This window comes from Canis lupus, chromosome 30 (assembly GCF_011100685.1).
Source record: "Canis lupus familiaris isolate Mischka breed German Shepherd chromosome 30, alternate assembly UU_Cfam_GSD_1.0, whole genome shotgun sequence".
Lineage (NCBI taxonomy): Eukaryota > Metazoa > Chordata > Mammalia > Carnivora > Canidae > Canis > Canis lupus.
The window spans coordinates 1,114,868-1,136,856 of NC_049251.1; the positions used below are offsets into that span (position 1 = coordinate 1,114,868).

The following is a 21,989-nucleotide window of genomic DNA, read 5'->3' on the forward strand; positions in this document are numbered from 1 at the left end:
AGTATTCACAGTGTAAGCTACAATAGCCCTTTGGAAGACTGTTGGTAATTATCTTCTAAAGTTGAGCATTCACGTACCTCATGACCTAGCAGTTCCAGTGCTAGGTAGATCCAACAGAAATGCATGCACGTGTGCATTAAGAATAATACACAACAATTCTCACAGCAGTGGTATTATTAATAGTCAAATATGGATATAGTCCAAATGTTCATCAGTAGTGGAATGGATAAATTATGTATTCATGCATTGAAAAGCCATAGAGCAATGAAAATAAACGAACCACAGCTATAAAAAGAAAAAGGATGAATTTCACATTGTTGAGTGAAAGAAACCAAACACAAAACACATATACTGTGTTTCATTTATTTAAAGTTTAAAAACAAAGGGTGCCTGGGTGGCTCAGTCAGTTAAGCAGCTGGCTTGGGCTCAGGTCCTGGGATGGAGCCCCACCCACATCAGGCTACCTGCTCAGCAAGGAGCCTGCTTCTGCCCCTCTCCCACCTCACACAGGCTTGCTCGCTCTCTTTCTCTGTCTTAAATACAATCTTAAAAAAAAAAAAAAGTTTAGAAATAGGTAAAACTACATAGCATTAAAAAGATGGGGGTACAAAAGGACTAGTGATAGCAAGTGGGTATATAAGACTTTTGGGTGATGGAAGTGTTCTATTTCTTGACTAGAGAGTAGCTGTGTGGATGTTTTGTGAAAATTTATTGGAATATACGTGGGGTTTTTGTGCGTGATAATAAAAATGGTTAAAACCATAAATAATTAATGAGATGCCATGTTTTACTCATCAAATTAGCATTGACTTTTAAGTTTTTAATACTCGAAGCTGGTGTGAAATATATATGTGCTCTAAGACTTAAACCTTCATATACTTCCAGTGAAAATAAAATTTATTATGACCTTTATGGAAAGCAGTTTGGTAGTGATTTTGAAATATTTTAAGACATGGATCCTTTTGGGCACCTAGGTGGCTTAGTTGGTTAAACGTCTGCCTTCAGCTCAGGTTGTGATCCCAGGGTTCTGGGAGTGAGCCCCACTTTGGGCTCCCTGCTCAGCTGGGAGCCTGTTTCTCGCCCTGCCTCTCCCCTGCCTGCTGCTCCCCTTGCTTGTGCGCTCGCTTGCGCGCACGCTCTCTCTCTCTCTCTCTCTCTCTGTCAAGTAAGTAAATCTTAAAAAAATATATATCTATATATATATATAGATGATTTTTATTGCAGCTATTGCCTCTTAGGAATATGCCATAAAGAAAAAAATCTGAAGTATGAATATAGATATGTGTGTTAAGGATGCTGATCACAGGAGCACTGCTCCTGCGTGGGTCATTCAGACGTCTGCCTTCAGCTCAGGTCATGATGTCAGGCTCCTGTGATGGAGCCCCAAGTCAGGCTCCCCGCTCAGCAGGGAGTCTGCTTCTCCTTTCAACCCCCCACCTCACTCATACACACTTTCTCTTAAATAGAATTAAAAAAAAAAAAAAAGATGTTAATCACAGTATTTTTCACAGTACAAAATCGACGCTAGAAGAATGGATTATATAAATGATGCAATGTTACTAAAGCCATTAAATTTTTTATTCATGAAGAATTTTTCATGACAGAAAAATGCTTCTAAGTTAAAAAGAATATGGAATTATAGGGGTAGTGTGATCTCATCTAGGTTTTAAAAAAACATAGTAAATAGACTAAAATGTGCAAAGCATGCTAAATGCTGCCAGCTACTATATGGATTTCCTCCCTCCTTTTTATATATTTTTTTTCCAATTTTTCTGTAAAGAACACGATATTTTGAGGGCAAAAGCCTTAATTGAAGCTTGGCTTTATTCTCTTGGTCCTACAAGTTATTTTTTCTTAATATAGATTAACAATGTCTTTTGATCAAATCTGCTTACCTTTATGTTACTATTCATGTCTGTCTTAATTTTAATTCTCTAAAAATTATAAATAGAAAAAATTAGGTGAATGTTTCTCTAGTTTTCTTAATCTGTAGTTAAATTTCCCCACTCTCATTCCTTTCCCAGGTTTGGGGATGCTGTGAAAGGTAATCTGGTGGTGGGTACCTTATCTTGGCCATCACCATGGGTGATCGTTATTGGCTCCTTCTTCTCCACATGTGGGGCTGGACTTCAGAGCCTCACGGGTGCACCAAGGCTGCTACAGGCTATAGCAAAGGATAACATCATACCCTTCCTGAGGGTGAGTGACCCTCTCCCATACCTTATTGCCTTTTTCTCAGATTTTAGGAGAAACAGTGTGGTCTTCATAGGCTTAGGAATTACCAGATCAGGAAAAAAAAAAAAAAAAAAAAGGAATTACCAGATCATATAATGTGAAGACAGGTGGATTTTTAGTACAAGACCTTCCCTATGAGGGAAGAGTTTATATGTAAGCGGGGTAGAGGTATTTAACAGCACAGTTGTATCCTGTGCTGTGTCTGAAACTGTAGCAGCGAGGGGAGCATTGACTCAGACACTCCCCACACACCTGTGACTAATATATCCCTTCTCTGTACAGGTTTTTGGTCACAGCAAAGCCAATGGGGAACCTACCTGGGCTTTACTTCTAACTGCTGCCATTGCAGAGCTGGGGATTCTTATCGCCTCCCTGGACCTTGTGGCCCCAATTCTTTCTATGTAAGAGCCAGTTCTTCTCTTCACTGTTTCTTGCTTTTGTGATATGTACTACACGTTAATTTCCCTCAGGCATATAATAGTAGTGATAACAGAGTAAGCCAAGTACAGGTGTAACTTCACCTAAATAATACATATTCCAAAGAAGTTTCAAGTAAGGCTGACTTTTATAATTTTATGGTTTCTTCCTACCTGTATAGCTTCAGAAGTTCTTTGCCTTCATTTCTGATTCATTATCAATTGGTTATAGCTTTCACCGCTGCTGTTAGCTTTGATCCTTCAACTGACATAGTGATGACTTAATATCTACCTGGCACTGGGCAGCATGTTAGGAATATAAAGATGAATAACACAACCCTAAGGAACCGATGATAAAGAGATTAGTGGTCCTTGTGCAGTGTGATGAGAACTGTGGTAAAGGTGAATGCTACCGTGAAAGCTCTAAGGGGAGGCACCTAAGTGGACTGAGACTCGGGAAAGGTTCTCTGGATAAAGAGACACTTGCATCTTGAAGGAGGACATTATTTACCAATCAACAAAAGAGTGAGAAGTCCCAGACACTGAATGTGGGTAAAGGAATTGAGGAATGAAACGATGCAGCACATCTGAGAATTGAAAGTAGTTTGGCTTTGATGGGAGGGTGCCTGTTCGGGGGTAGCCAGGCAGAGACTTAGGTAGAACCAGGTCACAAAAGACCTAGAACTTTTACCTGGTGGTAGCGAGTGATCCTTTGAGAATGGAATGATCATATTTATGTTTTAGAGTAATCTGGTATAAAAGGTAAGTGAGAAGGAGGCTAAAATTGAGCTGGGAATGCCAACTGGAAGCTTATTTAATCCAGCAAGGAAAAAATGAGATCCTGAAGTAAGGTAATATAGTAATAGAGATGGAAAGGAGGGGAAAAGTTTAAAAATTTGTGAATGGGTAGAATCCATAGGACTTGATAAGTCAATTTGGAACAAGGATGAGTAACAAAGAGGAAACTGGGATTATCCCAAGAACAACTAGATAAAGAGTAGTTGTGTTTTTCGCTGAGAGAGAACATAGGAGAAGGAGCAAGGTGTGGGGAGAAGTTAAGTTTCTCTGCATCCTAGTCTGAATCAAAGGCTAGTGGGCTGCACCAGAGGCTTAAATACAACAAGGTCTATTTAAAATAGCCCTTGGGAGAGTCATTTTACAGTGCCTCTTAACTTCTTTGATTCCACCAGGTTTTTCCTCATGTGTTACCTCTTTGTGAACTTGGCATGTGCTCTGCAAACATTACTTCGAACACCCAACTGGAGACCTCGGTTCCGCTACTACCACTGGTAAGTCTGCCCTTTTTCTTCTTCTTCCCCACGTTTTAACTAGAAAACGAGGAGAGTCTGGGTGGTCAACACAGTTTTTCTTGGCCAGCCATTCCATACTGCCTATTTCAACATCCAGTGATTCCCTGAATTTCCACCATCTTATGTGTTTTTTCATAGGTCACTTTATAATTTATAACACCCACTTAGAATAAAGATCAAAACTATGAAATAAATATTTCCAGCCTGCTGCATTTTTCCAGGTTAAACCAACCTACCCTTTGCATATCTATTTTCCCATTTCTCTCTTAGCTAAGCACTGAATTTCATCAATTTTCTGTCTTTATCCTCATCAGTTTTCATTCTCAAACTGTCTTCTTAAGTTTCATTTAGCAGGTAAGAGTGTGAGCTATGGGGTCAGATGACCTTAGCTCAGTGTCTGCTCTACTATTTCCTAGCTTTGTAACTTTTAACAAAGCACATAACCACATAAAATCTAATTTTATTCATTTGTAAAATGGACTGATAGTATTACCTGTCTCATGGGATTTCTTTGAGATGATCTGAAGTGCTCAGCACAGTGCCAGGGACGTAGTAAAGCTCTCAGTGAAACTTTGCTGCATTTGCTGCTGCTGCTTTCAAGTCTCCCCAGTCCTAAGGGGGTCATCAAGCTTTTAGCTGCCATCCTATCTCCTCATTTCTTTTCTATCATAGCTAAAGGTTCCTTAGTATGTCCTGTTGCTACATTCCTCTTTGCTAACTTTCTCCTTGACCCTTTCCTGGCTTCACTTTCCAATGATGAGCAGTAGTGTGAGCTTTATAAAGTGGCAAAAATTTGGATCCTCACTGATTTTATCACCTCTAATCCTCTTTCTAATTTTAACCTTAATTAAACATCCACTGTGAACTTTGTTGTGTTACTATTTTGCTTTTATTACCTTTTCCCTTTCTCCTTCTCCTATGTTTTTATTAGATCCTAATTTTCTCCATATTAACAACTCTCCTGTTCACTCTTTGAAATTCATCATAGAGCTAAGAAGTTCATTCTGTACACAGAAGATCTTCAGTAAGCATGATTGTCTACCTAACCTATTTGATCATCAAAACAAGCATTTCATGATTCTCTGCCAAGTTTCTTTCTTTTTTTTTTTTTTTTTTTTTTTTTTTTAGAGGGAGACAGGGGGGAGAAGATGAGCCAAGGGGAGGGGGCAAAGGGAGAGGGAAAGGCTCTTAAGCAGACTCCACACTTAGCACTGAGCCCAAAGCAGGGCTCGATTCCAGGACCCTGAGATCATGACCTGAGCCAAAATCAAGAGTCAGATGCTTACCCACTGAGCCACCAGGTGCCTCTCTGCCAGGTTTCTTTTATGTAAAGTAGAGAAACTAATGGCAGATTTTCTTCAGTGGGTTCTGCATGTGTATGCTAATGAACATTCATAAGGTTTTTAGCAATATTTACATGAAATACTTTTTTTTAAAAGATCGTGTTAATAATTCTAACTACATGCCCCGTCCCTGCTTTGCCAAGTAGTTATTAATTCATTCACAACTGTAGATAACTTTTCGTTATATCCTACTCATTTATGTTTTTCCAGCAATGGGAAACATCAGGACAAAGGATGGTTTGGTTTGGGCCTCAGTGCAGATCTACTGACTGTTGCAGTCCATGATAAGACAACTATAAAAATTGAGAAAAAGCATTTAAAAACTTACAGCAACCTGACCATTGTCACAGTATCCAGGCAAATAGTAATTTTTCTAATAATTCATCTTTATTGCATTTACAATATAAATTTTATAGTCTGTAATATATTGGAATTTAAAATATAATAACAACCCCTCATCAGTTTAAGAAGCACCTCCAGCCCAGGTTTCCTTTTTAGCTGCTTAGAAAAACACTTGTTTGTGTTTTTGTTTTTAATTTTTTAGGGCCCTCTCTTTCATGGGAATGAGTATCTGTCTGGCCCTGATGTTCATTTCTTCCTGGTATTATGCCATTGTAGCCATGGTAATAGCTGGTATGATCTACAAGTACATTGAGTACCAAGGGTGAGTCTGTGGCTTCGACCGTGATTACTGCTAAAGGTATCAAAACTGACTAGTTTGGGTAGAGTCGGCCCAGAGAAAATTGCATGAAGGATCCAGGTAACCTCATATATAGATAATATAACTAAATTTTATATCTCCAATTCTTTAGCCATCTGACAGACACAAGCATACAGAATCAAAAGGGGGAACCTACTGAGAAAGTGTGAACAGATCAGTGAAACAAATAACTAAAAGAACATGTCAAAAAATGATGAGTATTAAAGCACAAATACAAGTATTCTTGCTTTTGTCTTCAGTCTAGGTATTATCTCTGAAATGAAAAAGAAATTAATCCTGAATAACTTTGTAACAACTAAGACTTCAGTAACAACTTGCAAAAATTAGGAATAAATAGCACTGATTCAGAAGATTACATTGAGTTTTGCTTTCTCCTCATTATTCTCAAAATTTAAATTAAACTTTGAGTCTGTATAATTTCCTTCTCCAGATTGCTATTTTACATTACTGCCTTTAAATAGTTACATAGGCCAAATGAGTGATGCTTCCAGTCCTTATCTGAATTGTTTAGTGTGCAGTGTAGTCCATTGATGAAGGGCAGTGTGGGTCTACTTCCTCTGGGTTTATGATGTTAATAAAGAGCATTATATGAACAATTAACCTGAGCTTTAATTTTCTACCTTGTGTATATGTTAGTTTTAGAGAAATAAAAAAAAAATAAACTTTGTGTTTTGAAATTGTACCTGCTGTGGTTTAAATCTGTCCCTGCTGTTTTCTCTTTTTTTCTCCCAGAGCAGAGAAAGAATGGGGGGATGGAATCCGTGGACTATCCCTCAGTGCAGCCCGGTTTGCTTTGCTTCGGCTCGAAGAAGGCCCTCCACACACTAAAAACTGGAGGTAAAGAAATCAAGAGAGCTTAGTGGTGTGGTGCTTGGCACATGGTTAACACACAGAATGGTGTGTTTCAATGATTACAGGATAAGGAATTCAAGCAGCTTGAGGAATTGGTATAATGCACCTGTTTTGAATGATTCCAAATCCTTCATACTTTCTTCATGGGATATTTGATCTAGACTTCTACCATTTTTATTGTTCCTTGCAAAATGATCAATTTGTGGTAATACTGTGAGGATTCAAGTAAACATACACCCTCATCCTGTCGTTCCCTTTAATCTCTTCCTCCTGCCCAATTACATGTTTTATACAGATCTCCTGAATTAAAAGGTAGAATTGACATTCTCTTCCCCAAACCCAAAGTGTTTTCTCTCTTCCACCCTCCTGCCAACATCTTTACAGGCCTCAGTTACTTGTGTTGCTGAAACTAGATGAAGATTTACACGTCAAGCATCCTCGCCTCCTCACCTTTGCCTCACAGCTTAAAGCTGGAAAGGGTCTCACTATTGTGGGTTCTGTCATTGTGGGGAACTTTCTGGAGAACTACGGGGAAGCATTAGCTGCTGAGCAGGTAAGAGCCAAGGCTTATTGACTTAGTGGAATTTAGCATATGGCTTTGTGATGTTAAGTTGTAAGATGCGGTGTTTCTCAGTTAATCCCTTTCCTTAGTGATCTAGGAGGTTACCTTTGTAGAGCTTATTAGTTCACGCTTTTTTTTTTTTTCTTTAAGATCTTATTTACTCATGAGAGACACACACAGAGAGGCAGAGACACAGGCAGAGGGAGAAGCAGGCTCCCACAGGTGGGGAGCCTGATGTGGGACTCGATCCTAGAACTTTGGGGTCACGCCCTGAGCCAAAGGCAGACGCTCAACCCCTGAGCCACCCAGGCATCCCTAGTTTAGACTTTTGAACAATCATATTCTCCCTAATAATAGGATGGACCAGAAGTAAGTTAGTTATTTTTTCCATTTAAAAAACATTACTAGGGCAGCCCAGGTGGCTCAGCGGTTTAGCGCCGCCTTCAGCCCGGGTTGTGATCCTGGAGACCCTGGATCAAGTCCCGCGTCTGGCTCCCTGCATGGAGCCTGCTTCTCCCTCTGTCTGTGTCTCTGCCTCTCTCTCTCCTGCTCTGTGTCTCTCACGAATAAATAAATAAAATCTTAAAAAAAAAAAAAAAAGCATTACTAAACTTTCAAGATTGTCAAGGCTAAGTACTGCTTCCAGACTCTAAACATCGACTGAGGCCTCAGAAAAGTCATGCAAATAAGTCTGTCTCTTGAAGTATGGAGATGGTTCTGCTCAATCTGGTGACAACGAGGAGCTTTCCTTTGTCCTTGTCTACACTGGTATCATGAGCAAGATTCTTTCGCTTTACTTCTGATTAACTTGCCAAGTATAAGTTCTCCCTAAAAAAGAAAGTTTTCGGGGATCCCTGGGCGGCTCAGAGGTTTGGCGCCTGCCTTTGGCCCAGGGTGCGATCCTGGAGTCCTGGGATCGAGTCCCGTGTTGGGCTCCTGGCATGGGGCCTGCTTCTCCCTCTGCCTGTGTCTCTGCCTCTCTCTCTCTCTCTCATAAATAAATAAATAATTTTTTTTTTTTAAGTTTTCTTTTTTTTTTTTTGATGTGGGACTCGATCCCGGGACTCCAGGATCACACCCTGAACCAAAGGCAGACATTCAACGGCTGAGCCACCTAGGCATCCCTGTTTTCATTCTCATTCTTATTATAAATGATAAAACCAAACCTGTTGCTTAGAGAAATGTATAATTACATTTCAAAAATTTTACTGGGTTTCATTTTAGAATACTTTGAAGCCCTAAAAACTAAAAATGCTAAAGAAACAGTCTAAGATGATGGTAAAAACAAATAAAAAGCACAGGATTGGAAATCAAGAGACCTTGCTTATTGTACTGATTTAATCTGTGCCTTTAGGATAGAAAATCCTATCCTCTTTCTACACCATCATTCCCTTCATCTTTTCACCAAGAGAGTGGAGTAAGAGTAACATGAACTGTTACCTCCAAAATGGCTTGAGTAAATAATAGCAAAGCAAGGACAAGGGTCATCAGTAGTCACCATTAAAATATTTAAAAAGATGGAAATAAAAGAAACGAAGAGGGACGCCTGGGTGGCTCAGCGGTTGAGCATCTGCCTTCAGCTCATGGCGTGATCCTGGGGCCCCGGGATCGAGTCCCACATTGGGTTCCCTGCATGGAGCCTGCTTCTCCCTCTGCCTGTGTCTCTGCCTCTCTCTCTCTCCCTCTGTGTGTGTGTCTCTAATGAATAAATAAATAAAATCTTAAAAAAAAAAAAAAAAAAGAAAGAAAGAAATGAAGAAAAAAAAAAAAAAACCCTGAGAAAATTCTTAAGAGAAAGCAAATCCTCAGATTGAATTTCTAGTATTATGAGTCAGGGCATCGCGGCAATTGAGGAAGGAAGAAGACCATGCTCACACTCGCCCTGGTCAGTTAAGAAGGAAGATTGAATAGTCATTTTGTGAAGAGCCCTGTTCTTGATTTGTTTGGTAGGCTACAAAGAAGGAAAGGCAGAGGGAACCCATGTGGTCAACCAGCAGGTCTCTTGAGAGTAAAAATGTCAAAGGATAATTAGATTGCACTGGGTTAATTTTAACTTTTTGGACTCTTTAAGGGATACAGTCTTATGCAGAGTTTGGAAAAAGGCGGGGAACATAATAAGGAGGGGTGATAGGCTGAAAGTTTCAGGGTGAAGCAGTTCCACATTAAGGTTCTCTTTTTCAGACTATAAAGCATCTCATGGAGGCAGAGAAGGTGAAGGGCTTCTGCCAGCTGGTGGTGGCGGCCAAGCTGAGGGAGGGCATTTCCCACCTCATCCAGTCCTGTGGCCTTGGAGGCATGAAGCACAACACGGTGGTGATGGGGTGGCCCAATGGCTGGCGCCAGAGTGAAGATGCTCGAGCGTGGAAGACTTTCATTGGTACCAGATGCTCTGCATTTTATCCTGAGGGCCCAAATCAGGGCTACCGTTAAATCGTTAAATCTCCGTTACCTTAACTTCACCCAGTAGCCTCTAAGGTAGAAGCCCGTGACATTGCTGCACCACAGTGCCATGAGGGCACTTAAGTAACTGCTAACATTAATATCCTTATTCTCCTCACCCCCTCCAGCCTTGTATGATGTTCATAAGGTATCTCTGTCAAGTATCATGCTAGGCATTATCTCTGAAAATTGCCGTCTTTTCATCTGTGATCTGCCACATTGACGTTCTCATGAGAATTGGAAGGATTGTCTTCCATCACAATCTACAGAATTCACATATCCCCTCAGAATACAGTGGTCAGAATATATCTAGTAAATCATGGTTCTGAATCTAATGCTGTTGCTGTTAGTCGGATTCTTCTTAATGATGGCTGCCACCTGATAAGGCATATAAACCCACTGTGTAAACAGAATACCTTCTTACAGAGATGTTAAAAAGGGGGTGGGGGGTGTTATCTTGCTTTCCTGATGTGGTGAGGAGCAAGGCAAGCCTAAGGAGTCTTCCCTGTCTGTCCCGATCTCTGTTCTCCCCAGGCACAGTTCGAGTGACGACTGCTGCCCACCTGGCCCTGCTGGTGGCTAAAAACATCTCCTTCTTTCCCAGCAATGTGGAGCAGTTTTCTGAGGGCAACATTGATGTGTGGTGGATCGTGCATGATGGGGGCATGCTCATGTTATTACCGTTCCTACTGAAACAGCATAAGGTATTTCAGACACCTTTTGAAAAAAGTCTTTCTCCTTTAATATTTGTCCTGGTTCACTAGACAGATCCTCCTTCCTCTTTGATTCTACAGTGTTGGGGCATAGAAGAATTGGGGATTTTTCTAAGTTCCCCATGATCCTAGTTCCAATCTTAGAAGTTTTCTTTCTAGTGGTTACCTACCTATCTCCAAGTGAGATTCAACAAATTAATAAAGTTTCATAGGAGCTCTTGGAAAAACATTAACAAAGTGAACACGTCCATTAAAAAAAAAAAAAAAAAAAAAAAAACCAAAAATGACCAAAGCCTTCAAATACTAGAATCCTAGGTTCTGGTGTGTATCATATATATATGATATATATATACACACACACACACACACACACATACACACATACACTCATCCTTTGGTAAGACTAAACTGAAATTTAAAATAGTGACTATTAGAGTCTGCGTGGGGCCATCAACATGCTCTCTAAATACAGCACCCTCTTAATGTATCTCATATCTTTTGCCAATTTTCTTCTTGTTAGGAAATTAAGAGCTTCTTAAAGCTCTTTTTAATGTGTTTCTTAGTCAAGTGTTTGCCCTTGTACAATACAGCAGCAGGTAAGAAGCTAAGAACAAATATCCTGATACTATAGCAAGGTTTCCAAGGCAAAAGATGACTTATGTTTTAGGAACAAGTCTTGTTTTGCCTTCTTGCCTCTAACTTTCCACGTATGTATGGTACTGTCTCAGGTGTGGCGAAAATGCAGCATACGGATCTTCACAGTAGCACAGCTAGAAGATAACAGTATTCAGATGAAGAAGGACCTGGCTACCTTCCTCTACCACCTTCGCATTGAGGCCGAGGTGGAGGTGGTGGAGATGGTGAGAAAGCTGAGTTTGAGATCAAACAAACCATCCTTACTTCATTTCCTACCCTGTCTTCCTAGAACTTGTTCTGGATTGGGGAAATATTCACCTGCAAATGTGAATTAATCCCTTATTTCCAACAAAACCCGAATATATTGAGTAGATAAGTAGAATATGTATGTGTGGTGTATTTTTATTTTTGCTTTCTTGTTACACAGCCTTTATATTTCTCTCAGAATCATGTCTGCTTAAATATAGTTTTATTAAGTTTTAATTCATATGTGCATGTTAAAGTAACGTAGCTTTTTTAATAAACTGGCAGTATTAAAAAATATATATGTGTTTCATTTCAAGGAAGCATATATCCAATTGGTAGATTTTGGAAAAGACTCTCGGGGCTTCTAGATTTAATCTACAGTCCATAATATCTTATAGCTCAGTGACTGAACAAAGTGAGGGGTGAACTTAGCTTGATATTGTGATACTTTCTCTGGCTTAATTTAATGAGTGGAAATGGAAGTGTATGGTTCGTCCTTCTTTCTTCTTTGTGCTTATTGCCCATTCTTGGTGTTATCTATGGCAGCATGACAGTGACATATCAGCTTATACTTACGAGCGCACTCTGATGATGGAGCAAAGGTCCCAGATGCTCCGGCACATGCGACTATCCAAAACAGAGCGGGACAGAGAGGTGAGAGCCTCCTGTTTTCATGGAATCTTGGCCCTGTGAAGTCTTCACTGAAAGGGATGATACTATATTGTTTTCCTAGAATGGCACATTCTTCCCTTCTCACTTTATCAGTTCTTCTACTATAACCACATTATTTGAAAATAACTGAAGCTGAAGCATGAGAGGAAATTGGGTATCTATAGCTCTCATAGCTGTGTTGGGCTCTCCTCAGGCACAGTTGGTGAAAGACCGGAACTCAATGCTGCGATTGACCAGCATTGGCTCTGATGAGGATGAAGAGACAGAAACCTATCAGGAGAAGGTGCACATGACTTGGACAAAAGACAAGTACATGGCATCCCGGGGACAAAAGGCTAAGTCAATGGAAGGATTCCAGGACCTGCTTAACATGCGTCCGTAAGTTTTGCAGCTCACAAGCTTATCACATAACGTGGTATCCTAGTCAGAGTGGCACATATGTAACTCTGCCTGGATACACAGGATGAAGTCCGTTCTTCACATCACCCCAGATCCAGCCTCTTTGTTATTTGCCTGTGCCTGTCAGCTACCAGTTAGTCTTGTACATAAGCTAACCAGCCTTCTTTCTCACCATACTGTGTTCCTGGCATAAAAGAAGCAAATGTAGAATGAGAAAATCCAGGATATTAGCATAAGGAAAACATTTGTTCATTACATTATTCATAACCAAAGTAAAAAAGCTCTGTATTTCATGGTGTTTAAAGTTGACTGTGTGTCTAGCTTTCACTTTGCCTTAACCACCTCTGTTTCTCCCTTCTACCCATCCAGGGACCAATCCAACGTGAGGCGGATGCATACAGCAGTGAAACTCAATGAGGTCATAGTTAACAAGTCCCATGAAGCAAAGCTGGTTTTGTTGAATATGCCAGGGCCACCCCGAAACCCTGAGGGTGATGAAAACTGTATCCTTTCCAAGAGTGGAGCTACCAGTAGGGAAGTCGTTAGTGGTTCTGAGATGCGACCACTGAGTAGCCTTAACATCACTGTCTGTGCCCACATTCGTTCTTGAGAAGGGAAGGCTGTTGAAAGCCTTAGGCAAGGATTCTTACACAGCAATGAGATTGAGCCCCTCTGGGGGAGTTGGGTGTCCATAGACTCTTGAGGTGGTAACTCTGCAACATGATTGCTAACACTCACAGTACAGAACCCTTTCTGAAACAGTCCTAGAGACACAAGACCCACATCCTTTTTCCTTTTCAGGCTTCACCCACTTCGCAAAGCCTTTCTTGTGGATGTAGTTAGGGGAGAAGCAGTTTAAGTGAAATCTTCTCAGAGGGGAAAAAGATAAGGGTTTTTCCTCATACCCTCATCACACCTCATTTTTTTTATGGGCCCCCTTCAGAAATGCAGTGGTGTAGACTAGCCCTCTCCCATCAGTACCATTAAGGAAAAGAGATTAAGGAAGAAAAAGAACTGGCAGAGAAAACTGATTTGAGCAGCTCCCTTAGAAATTACTTGGGTTCTCTAGCAGTCTTAGGAGCTGCCCTGTGTGGCTTTTCTCTTTTGGCTTATTTTACTGTGTTGTACACACACATTACTTGTGAGTTCCCTCATTTGTAAAATAACATTTAGAACAAAAATCTAACAAATGAAGGTCTTGTATTATATACGCAAAAGAACTAGATCCCTGGATTAGTTCATAGGGGTTAACCGAATCCAGAGTTCAGACTTCTCCCATTCTGAGCAGGTAATAATTAAGACAAGCATGTTAACTTTGCAGCGTTGTAGTCAGACAAACCCCGATTCTCATGACGTCAGGCTGTAAAGTGTGCTCTTCTCCTTGACAAATTCTGAAGACATGGAGTTCCTAGAAGTGCTCACCGAGGGACTAGAGCGAGTCCTCCTCGTCCGAGGTGGTGGCAGTGAAGTGATCACCATTTATTCCTAATCTACTCCTGAAGACTCTGCCTTTCTAAAAGGCCTCCCCTTTATAAAAGGTTTCTGCATAGGAAGCCAGCTCCTTACTACCACTTCCATCCAGTAGAAGCTGGGGTTCTGTACACAGCACATTGAATTTCTTGACAGGCTGAGCCTCAAGTACTTGTGCAGAAAAGTACACGTCGTTCTGCTCTTTGCTACCATACAATCTCCAGTCCTGACAGGAACAGCAGGTATTTCCTCAACTTCAGAACACTGGTCAAGTCCTGAAAGCCATGTCTGGCCTAGCTGAAGACAAATTAGAATTAACAAGCTAAACTATTAAAATGAATTGGCAAAAGGGATGCTAGAAATTCAGCTGAAGACAAAAAGCAAGTACATGTCCTATATTAAAGGGGCATCTCCAAAGTCACAATTCAGTGATGACACCATGAGGGTAAAAGAGACACAACTCATCGTAATACAGACTACATGGCTAAGTATGTGGGGACCTAACATCGTTGTGGGATATCCTGTGGCAAACCAAGATGAAAACCTTTTTTAGCTCATTTTCTTTGATGTATCCACTCCTCTCAAGGACTCTGTTTTATATTAGAGTACTAATATACAAACACTGAAACATGGCTGCAGCCTCTAATTCTTCCTTCAAAACAAGATTCCCCCAAAATACCAGTTTCAAGGACAGATTGTGTTGGTCTACATGTCAGCTGGTTCTCAAAATCCATTCCATGGTTAACATTGTAATACAAGCATTGTTATCCTGGAAATTGTCTTTTAAAGGTGGAGTAAAAAGGATATCTTTCAGGTTTTCAAATGGCCAAATTAAAGTTAACTCCAAAAGGTAGCTATTAAGATCTACTGAAAGTCTTTGGTTGCCTGTGCATCGTGGGCAGTACATACAAGCTGTTACCTAGGACATCTAGGTGACGATGCACCTTGACCAGTAGTTTCTCCTCTCCTTTCTTTTTTGCCCTCTGGGTTAGTAGACAGGTCCAGAATCCTAGGAATAAAGACTAGCTAGAAGACTCACTGAAATCCCTGAAAGCGTGGGACTGTGTTTTAAAGGGGGAATCTAGCAATGGAATTTGAAGTTCTAGAGCCATACTCCTTCCACAGTGCCAAAGATTGAGCTGCTGCTACTCTCCCTGCCTGCCTCCCTGAAGTGGCACAGGATTGGCACTGGCCTGTCAAGAAACTTCTTTTTCACTAAGAAACTGTGGACTCATTTCCAAAGCCATAGCAAAGACATAAGGCCCTCAGCTCACCTAAATACCCAGAGTCTGAGCATTTTTCTTTTTTCAATTTTATTCTTCATTGGGACTGCAGGAACTTGGCTCTGAACTAAGATTATCCAAGCCAGCAGTCCTCTGCTATTCCATTTGCTTTCAGAAAGCTCTCAGCGTGTCAAGGAAATACTTGTGCAAGCTTAGCTTTTTATTTGCTGGTCGTAAAACATTCACTGGTTGTCTTCATTTACTGGTCATAACACACCAGGCTTTCAAGCATAGGGAAACTGCTTCGATTGGTAACTGAAAATATGTGAAATGTTCATTTCTTTTATAGGACAAGTATTTAGAGAAACTATTTTGCCTGTATTCATGATCACTTTTATCACTTTATTAATGATAAATAGTGCCACTCTTTTTTCCATATCCTATTGGATATGGAATAAGCAAACCTAGGTATCAGCAGATTATTCATTTGAACCTTATGGACAGAGGAGAAAACCCTTCAGTATGGCTTAGAAATTGAGTATTTTGTTTCCTTTGTTCTTTTTTTTCCAACCTCAAGACCTAGTCAAGGTAGCAAAGCAGACACAAGTTTTTCTTGCTCCTCACTGTAGAGGGTAGAGGCATTGTTTACAGCTTCCACTGTAATACTCTATTGTTTAGTTGAGTCCACGGTAGTGGGACAGGTACCCTAGGACCCAAGATATTGAAGCCCTCGTGTTTTAAAGGTCAGCCTGCCCAGGAATTCCTCTACATTTATATACTTCCTCTCACCAAAGTGGTTGATGCATATGTATTTTTTTCCATATAGAAAAAATATGGGCAGAACAATGTTAGTTTTAAAAGAGCTTTTTGTGGTTGGAGCTCTATAAGAATCTTTTTAAAGGGATAAGGGAGTTGTTAATATCCCTTTTAAAGGGATAGAGCTATTAATATAGCCACTGCTTTAGCCTCTAAAACATAAAATCACCATTACTTGGGAAAATGGTTATTAGGCCAGATTTAAACTCATCTCTGTCTAGAGCATTTCATGTCCCTGTGTTGCTTATGTTGTTTGTGAAGTGTCTTGTCTCTTCTAATCACTGCAAATAAAGCAATACTGAAAACTTGATAAGAGAGAATGCACCTTAGGGGAAGGGGCTTTTGTGTTTCAAGAAGGAAGAGAAAGGAAAGACCTCTTCCTGCCTCTTGACTAAAAGCCAGCTTTTAAGTCTTAGTATGATTTACCAGGGCAGGTTATAACAATGTACATTCTCCAGTTGCTGGCCCTCTGCCTTCTAAAGCTATCTTAAAAGCTGAAGTGTGAATTGCAGCATCTGCTTGACAGGTGCCCAGTTCCTCTTGGCAGGGGAAAGATCACTCCTGTGTATCTTCCTTTGCCTCAGATTCCTGTGGCCCCAACTAGCGCACCAATCCTCACTCCCCCTAAATGTGTTAAAAATCCATTATTGTGGATATTAAAGTAGCAATTATACTGTAAGCATATTTATGTGCTCTTTTTGTCTGGTTTTTTTCATCATGTATAATCTGAATCCAACATTAGTTTCTCACATCTTCCACAAGTGTCTCCAACAGAATTTTTATGTTCCCAGGTTGTGTTAAATAGAGGTGAAATAATATAGAGGTGAAATAAGGAAAATAGATTTAAGGGAAACTTGTGCAACTTTTCTTTAAGCATTGTTCTCGACCATTTAATTTATTGAAAGGAGATGCTGTGGTTCTTGATTTAGCAGCAACCATTCTTTTGTTTACATAGAGTTACAGTTTTATTTGTTGTTTTGCTCTGTACTGGAAACATAAATAAAGTTTTCTACATTATTTTCAGTCAAGGGCTGTGATATAGTTTCTTTGTGTTTGCAGTGATAACATATGTTGTCTTTCTGGGATTGGTCTCCTCACCAAGGAGTAAAGAGAGCTTTGGGTTCTCTTCAGCATAAGTGCTAACACTGAGAGTTAGTGTGCTGGGAAAGAGCCTACATAGGCAGCAGGTGCTTCTTTCTCAGGTTCACAGAAGCAGTCCTCCACCACTGAACTCCATCCTCTGAAACAAGAAAAGGTAAGTAGGTGATTGGTGAATGGGTGTTGAACTAACTCATCACATACTTTATCTAATCACGGGCTGTATTTCGCTTTATCCTTAAAATAACAACTTCCAAATTCCCAAGGGATCTTTATAAAGAAATAAGCTCCGATACCTCAAATCCCTCACCATCCAATGGATTAGCTATTTACAACTCCCCAAAATTTAACTTTTCTTTTGCCTTACCTCAGGGGGCTCAATGAAGGCTAACCAGTCTGATGCATGTGTAGGCAGCAGTCCCATTGACTGGCACTTATAAACAGCCAATGCCAAACCCATGAGGTTTCCAATGAGATACACCAAACCCTGAAGAAACTTCTGGCTTGAACTTTCTAGCATCTTGAAAGCTATTGAGGTAATAAAAAAGTGTCAAAACCAAAATGACTTTTTTTTTCCCCACATGCATCAGGCCGTATTTTAAAATAACATGGAGCAACCCAAAACTAAGCAAATAGGACCACTAAAAGTGAACAAAAAAACATAAGCTCCATTTCCCTCCTCCAGGCCCCCACCTCTACCATCACCACCCTGCACACCCTCCCCCTGGCAACCAGCTAAGAGACTTTCATGGTTTCACTGAGAATTTGTCTTTAATTCTTAAAACTAACGGAATGGTTGCTGTATCAAGAATACTTACTGGCTGAAATGGCCATAAGTGCCTGAATGGGCCGCCAAGCCATCATACACACCATCATAGTAGGGAAGATGGAGATAGTATTGCCTGCCATGTACATGATGAAGAGGTTCATGGGAATCTGTTTGAGGGGCCCCAAGGCGATATCCCAGCAGCGCTAAAACAAACACAGTGTTAACCTATGATTCTATCCTCAGTCCCCCATTTTGTCGGATCACCAGCATTCAAATGAACGCAGTAAGTAATTCTGTACTTCTGACTAAGCAGACTCCTCCATTCTAGCACCTCTGTCTGCCCTTCTCCATGTTGCCATAGGAAACTTGCTCTTCTACTAAAGCTAAGGCATCCTCACCATTCGTTATGTTTTTCCCCACTGGTTTTCTTTCCAGGTGGCATTTTTCCCCATGATCTGGCTAAAAAACACCAGACTTGCCTACTTTTGTTCTTGTACTTCTGCATCTCTCATTGCCCCACCTACTACTGAAGAATGAGGTAAATCCATAGAGTGGGAGATTAGCATACCTCAATCAGTGAAAGAACAAACTGACAAGATTCAGAAGACCTGAACAATATTATGAACAAACTTAACCTGATATATACAGGACATTGCACCCAACATTTAGAGAATTCGCATTCTTTTCAAACACACATGGGACATTTACAAAAGCTGACTGCTTGCTGAGCCTTGAACATGTCGACTCTCAACCCAAACAGTACAAAGCAAGTTCTTTGCTTATGATGCAATTAAGCTAGAAATCGGCAACAAAAAGGAAACTGAAAATTCCTTACACCTTGGAAGTAACGTCTAAACCACAAATCAAAGAAGAAATTAAAAGGAAAACAAATATTGTTAACGGTAACAAAAATGCCACATATTAACACCTGGGGGACACAAGGCACTGAAAAATTGTAAGACTACAAATAAGCATCTATTTTGCAGTTTTTTAAAAGTTTTTCTTTAAATTCCAGCTAACACACGGTGTAATATTAGTTTCAGGTGTACAATATAGTGATTCAACATTTCCTTACATCACCTGGTGCTCATCACAAGTGCCCTCCTTAATCCCCACCATCTGTTTCACCCATCCCCCTTCCCACCTCCCCTCTGGTGACCATCCATTCCCTATCATTAAGAGTCGTGTTCTTGGTTTGCCCTTCTCTTCCTTTTTTTCCCCCTTTGCTCATTTGTTATTTAAATTTCATTTATGAACGAAAATCATATGCTACTCTCTAGGTCCATCCATGACACTGCCAGCATTTATTTCAAGAAATTATAAAAAGGAATAGATTAAACCCAAGGAAATGAAATAAAAATGAAAAAAGGAATTAATGAATTGTTCTGTAAATCAACAAGGGCTTTTTTTTTTAAGATTAATAAAAATACTAGTGAGCCAGTGAAGGAAGAAGAAGAGAGATTCAACAGTGAGAATAAAAGAGGGACATCTATATAGTTCTTGCAGTGTACTAAAGTGACCATATTACAAATCTGGGGAAATGGATAAATTCCTAGAAGAAATACATGGCATAGTAAATTGAAAATTGTTTAAGAAACTGATTGTAATTAAGCCCAGATGGTTTATCTTGGCAAATTCTAAACATTTAGGGAAAAAATAAAGCCAATCTTATATAAACTCTTAAAGAAAATAAAAAACATTCTACATAACTCATTACATTGAGCCCTACAAATACTAAAACCTGATACAGACATTATTAAAATAGTTCATAGATCGTCATCACTCCTGAACCTAAATGCAAAAAATCTTACTAAGCAAAATATTAAATCTAGCAACAGAAGAATATATTACTATCCCTTTCAGCTTATGTTAATAGATGGCCATAGTTAAGCAGTTCCCTGGTGTGTCACTTACATAAAAGATCATTTATCTGGGAATTTAAAGATCAAAATTCATATTACAATTTGATGTACCAAGATGAAAAATGATATACTTATCGAGAAAAGCACTGAAAAGCTGTCATTTTCATCTAAAAAATCACTGCATTTAATGAAATGAAGATCATTTAGTACTGAACAATATTAAGGATAAGAGGAAAGAGTGCCACCTGTTCTAGGTGCTTGGGAGACAAAACCTACTCTCATGGACCTTACCACTTACATGGTAGTAAGTATAACATATAAACTAATACGAGGAAAGGATAAGCAGGATAGGTAGTGCCATGGGGTTTCACTGTGAAGGTAACATGCGAGCGATCTAAAGGAGACGCCAGAGCAAGTCCTAAAGGTATCTGGGGGAAGAGTGTTCCAGGAAGAGGGAAAGAACATGTACAAGCAGTCCGAGAGAGATGGAAGCCTGCCCGCTATTTTCAAGGAGCAGCAAGGAGGCCATTCTGACTAGAGTGGAATGAAGAACAAACGGGAAAGTGGTAAGAGATGAAATCACTCAGAATGACAGTTAAAACAGGAAGCAGTGAAAAACAGCAAATTTTTCATCTGTCTCAACATAAAGCAAAAAGAATATCCTGACACACTGGCTGTGTGGTTGTAAGGGAACTAGAGTAACTCTTACGCGCTGGCACTAATAATTTTCAACCTAGTTATACGTTCAAACATCTTATTTTTCCAATTATTAAGCGCTTGTACTACTGTAAGTTAATCTCAAGCAGTTTATCTACCCATATTAGGGATAAGCCTCCTACAGTTGGCTATTCATATGCTGCCTGGGACGGGAGGGGGCCGTGCAGGGCAGAGCCGGGCTGAGCACGGCTGTGACAGCTGTACCTCTGTACCTTCTCCACCAGAATGCGGTCCGCCTCTTGCACGCTGGTATCCGGCACTTGCTTGTCCAAATAACCGACGGGGTACAGCGAGTCTCCCTGGCCACCGCCCCGGTCACTTCGGCTCCTAAGGAACCAAACCAAGAAACTAAGGCTGCAGCCTCCCACCCTTCACATTCCACGTTCCCGCTCCACTAACCATGGAATTTTCCAAAGACCCTAAAATACACCCGCCCAGATTAGAACACGCCGTCTCGTGGGTTCGTCAGACGTCTGCCTATCGAGTGAGTGAAATCAGGATCCTCGGAGGATTAGAAAGCTCCCCGGGGCCCGTCTTTGTGCCACCCGTCATTCTCGGAGGGTTGGACCTGGGGTCAGGTCCCGTTCCCGGGCGACCGTTCTGGTTGAAGGCTCGGGTTACCGAGCTCCGCCCCGGCTCCTCACCTGCTGCCTCCTCCAGGCCCGCTCAGCTCAATGGCCCACTTGAAACGCCGGCCTCGGTTGGCCACCAGGCTCCCCTGGGCCGTCATGGCACCCGCCTCCTACCGGAGCAGCGAACCTCGTCACTCCCCGGCGGGGTCCAGGCCCTGGCCCCGGCCCCGGCCCCGGACGCCGCTACGTCTGGGTCTCCCCGCGGCCCGCTTCCGGCGCTTAGCATAGACGTCACTTCCGGTCTGGAAGTGGGCGGGGCCTCCGCGGGGGCGGGGGGCCCCGCCGCGGAGGACGGCCGGCCGCGGCTCCCCAGGTCGCGCGGCCCTGGGGGTGTATCCCGGGAGCCCCGACGTGCACGCGAGCGAGCGAGCGGGAGGCGGGCTGCGGTGCGCCCTGCCCCTGCGCTAGGGGTGAAAGCCGAGCTCGCCTTCTCGAGTTCCTGCGCGCCCCGGAAACACGAGGCGCAGGCCTCGGCTTCACGCCCGGATCCGCGTGGGGTCCTCCGACCGGGAGCGGGTTCTTGACTGGCTTCCCGAGGCGAACGAGCGCCTGCCAGGTCCCGGGAGTTGGGTCTGTGTTATTCAAGTCACATCAATCCTGCTGATGAAGTTTTGGAATCGGGGTGGGGGGTGGGGTGGGGTGGGGTCCGGTCCGCAGCCCACGACCGAGGAGGAAGTCTGGAGACGTCTTTGGTGCAAAATGGTGCTTTCATTAAAGCCCGGGACGGGACCTGGGGGCAGGAAGGGCTGCAGCCCCCTTGGGTTCCCGGGGGTGGCTGACGCTACACCTGGGGGCTGGGGGCTTGAGGGCAAGGGAGGCTTTCAAACGAATGTCTGTAGGCTGACGCGGGCCTCGGGC

At 41.6% G+C, this 21,989-nt stretch overlaps 3 protein-coding genes and 1 long non-coding RNA gene across 8 annotated transcripts in view; 2 read left to right on the forward strand and 2 right to left on the reverse strand.

The window, feature by feature from the left end:
- The window catches only part of LOC119866855, a 55,922-nt gene extending 48,382 nt beyond the window's left edge, over positions 1–7,540 (reverse strand). The window contains exon 1 of the long non-coding RNA XR_005381400.1: positions 6,709–7,540. This is a non-coding gene — a long non-coding RNA (uncharacterized LOC119866855). The remainder of the gene's footprint in view (positions 1–6,708) is intronic.
- Positions 1–17,081, forward strand: part of SLC12A6 (solute carrier family 12 member 6) — an 88,134-nt gene extending 71,053 nt beyond the window's left edge. For all 4 annotated transcript variants that reach the window (XM_038579902.1, XM_038579901.1, XM_038579903.1 and 1 more), the window contains 13 exons: positions 2,025–2,199; positions 2,518–2,636; positions 3,842–3,940; positions 5,849–5,968; positions 6,758–6,862; positions 7,262–7,430; positions 9,621–9,816; positions 10,413–10,582; positions 11,320–11,451; positions 12,020–12,127; positions 12,339–12,523; positions 12,914–13,047; positions 13,942–17,081. In XM_038579902.1, the coding sequence (XP_038435830.1) occupies positions 2,025–2,199; positions 2,518–2,636; positions 3,842–3,940; positions 5,849–5,968; positions 6,758–6,862; positions 7,262–7,430; positions 9,621–9,816; positions 10,413–10,582; positions 11,320–11,451; positions 12,020–12,127; positions 12,339–12,523; positions 12,914–13,047; positions 13,942–14,033 (1,804 nt within the window). In that variant the 3' untranslated portion in view covers positions 14,034–17,081. The remainder of the gene's footprint in view (positions 1–2,024; positions 2,200–2,517; positions 2,637–3,841; positions 3,941–5,848; positions 5,969–6,757; positions 6,863–7,261; positions 7,431–9,620; positions 9,817–10,412; positions 10,583–11,319; positions 11,452–12,019; positions 12,128–12,338; positions 12,524–12,913; positions 13,048–13,941) is intronic.
- Positions 16,914–21,364, reverse strand: EMC4 (ER membrane protein complex subunit 4). Of its 2 annotated transcripts, XM_038579907.1 has the most exons (5): positions 21,144–21,364; positions 20,712–20,826; positions 17,970–18,123; positions 17,519–17,679; positions 16,914–17,293 (listed from the first exon to the last, which is right to left on the reverse strand). In XM_038579907.1, the coding sequence occupies exons 1-5, from the start codon at positions 21,227–21,229 to the stop codon at positions 17,258–17,260; spliced, it is 552 nt and encodes a 183-aa protein (XP_038435835.1). In that variant the 5' UTR covers positions 21,230–21,364; the 3' UTR covers positions 16,914–17,257. The 2 variants fall into 2 exon arrangements, with proteins under 2 accessions (XP_038435835.1, XP_038435836.1); XM_038579908.1 differs by lacking the exon at positions 21,144–21,364 and having other exon boundaries at positions 16,928–17,293; positions 20,704–20,826.
- A 53-nt stretch (positions 21,365–21,417) lies between these two features.
- The window catches only part of KATNBL1 (katanin regulatory subunit B1 like 1), a 59,640-nt gene continuing 59,068 nt past the window's right edge, over positions 21,418–21,989 (forward strand). Inside the window, exon 1 of the mRNA XM_038579906.1 lies at positions 21,418–21,701. The gene's annotated coding sequence lies outside the window, so the exon portion shown is untranslated. The remainder of the gene's footprint in view (positions 21,702–21,989) is intronic.

Coding starts and splice junctions, on each gene's coding strand:
- EMC4 (XM_038579907.1), bottom strand. CDS start 21,229: ATGACGGCCCAGGGGAGCCTGGTGGCCAACCGAGGCCGGCGTTTCAAG. Junction 20,827..21,143: donor GGGCCTGGAGGAGGCAGCAG/GTGAGGAGCCGG, acceptor TTGGTTCCTTAG/GAGCCGAAGTGACCGGGGCG. Junction 18,124..20,711: donor ACCGCATTCTGGTGGAGAAG/GTACAGAGGTAC, acceptor TGTTTGTTTTAG/CGCTGCTGGGATATCGCCTT.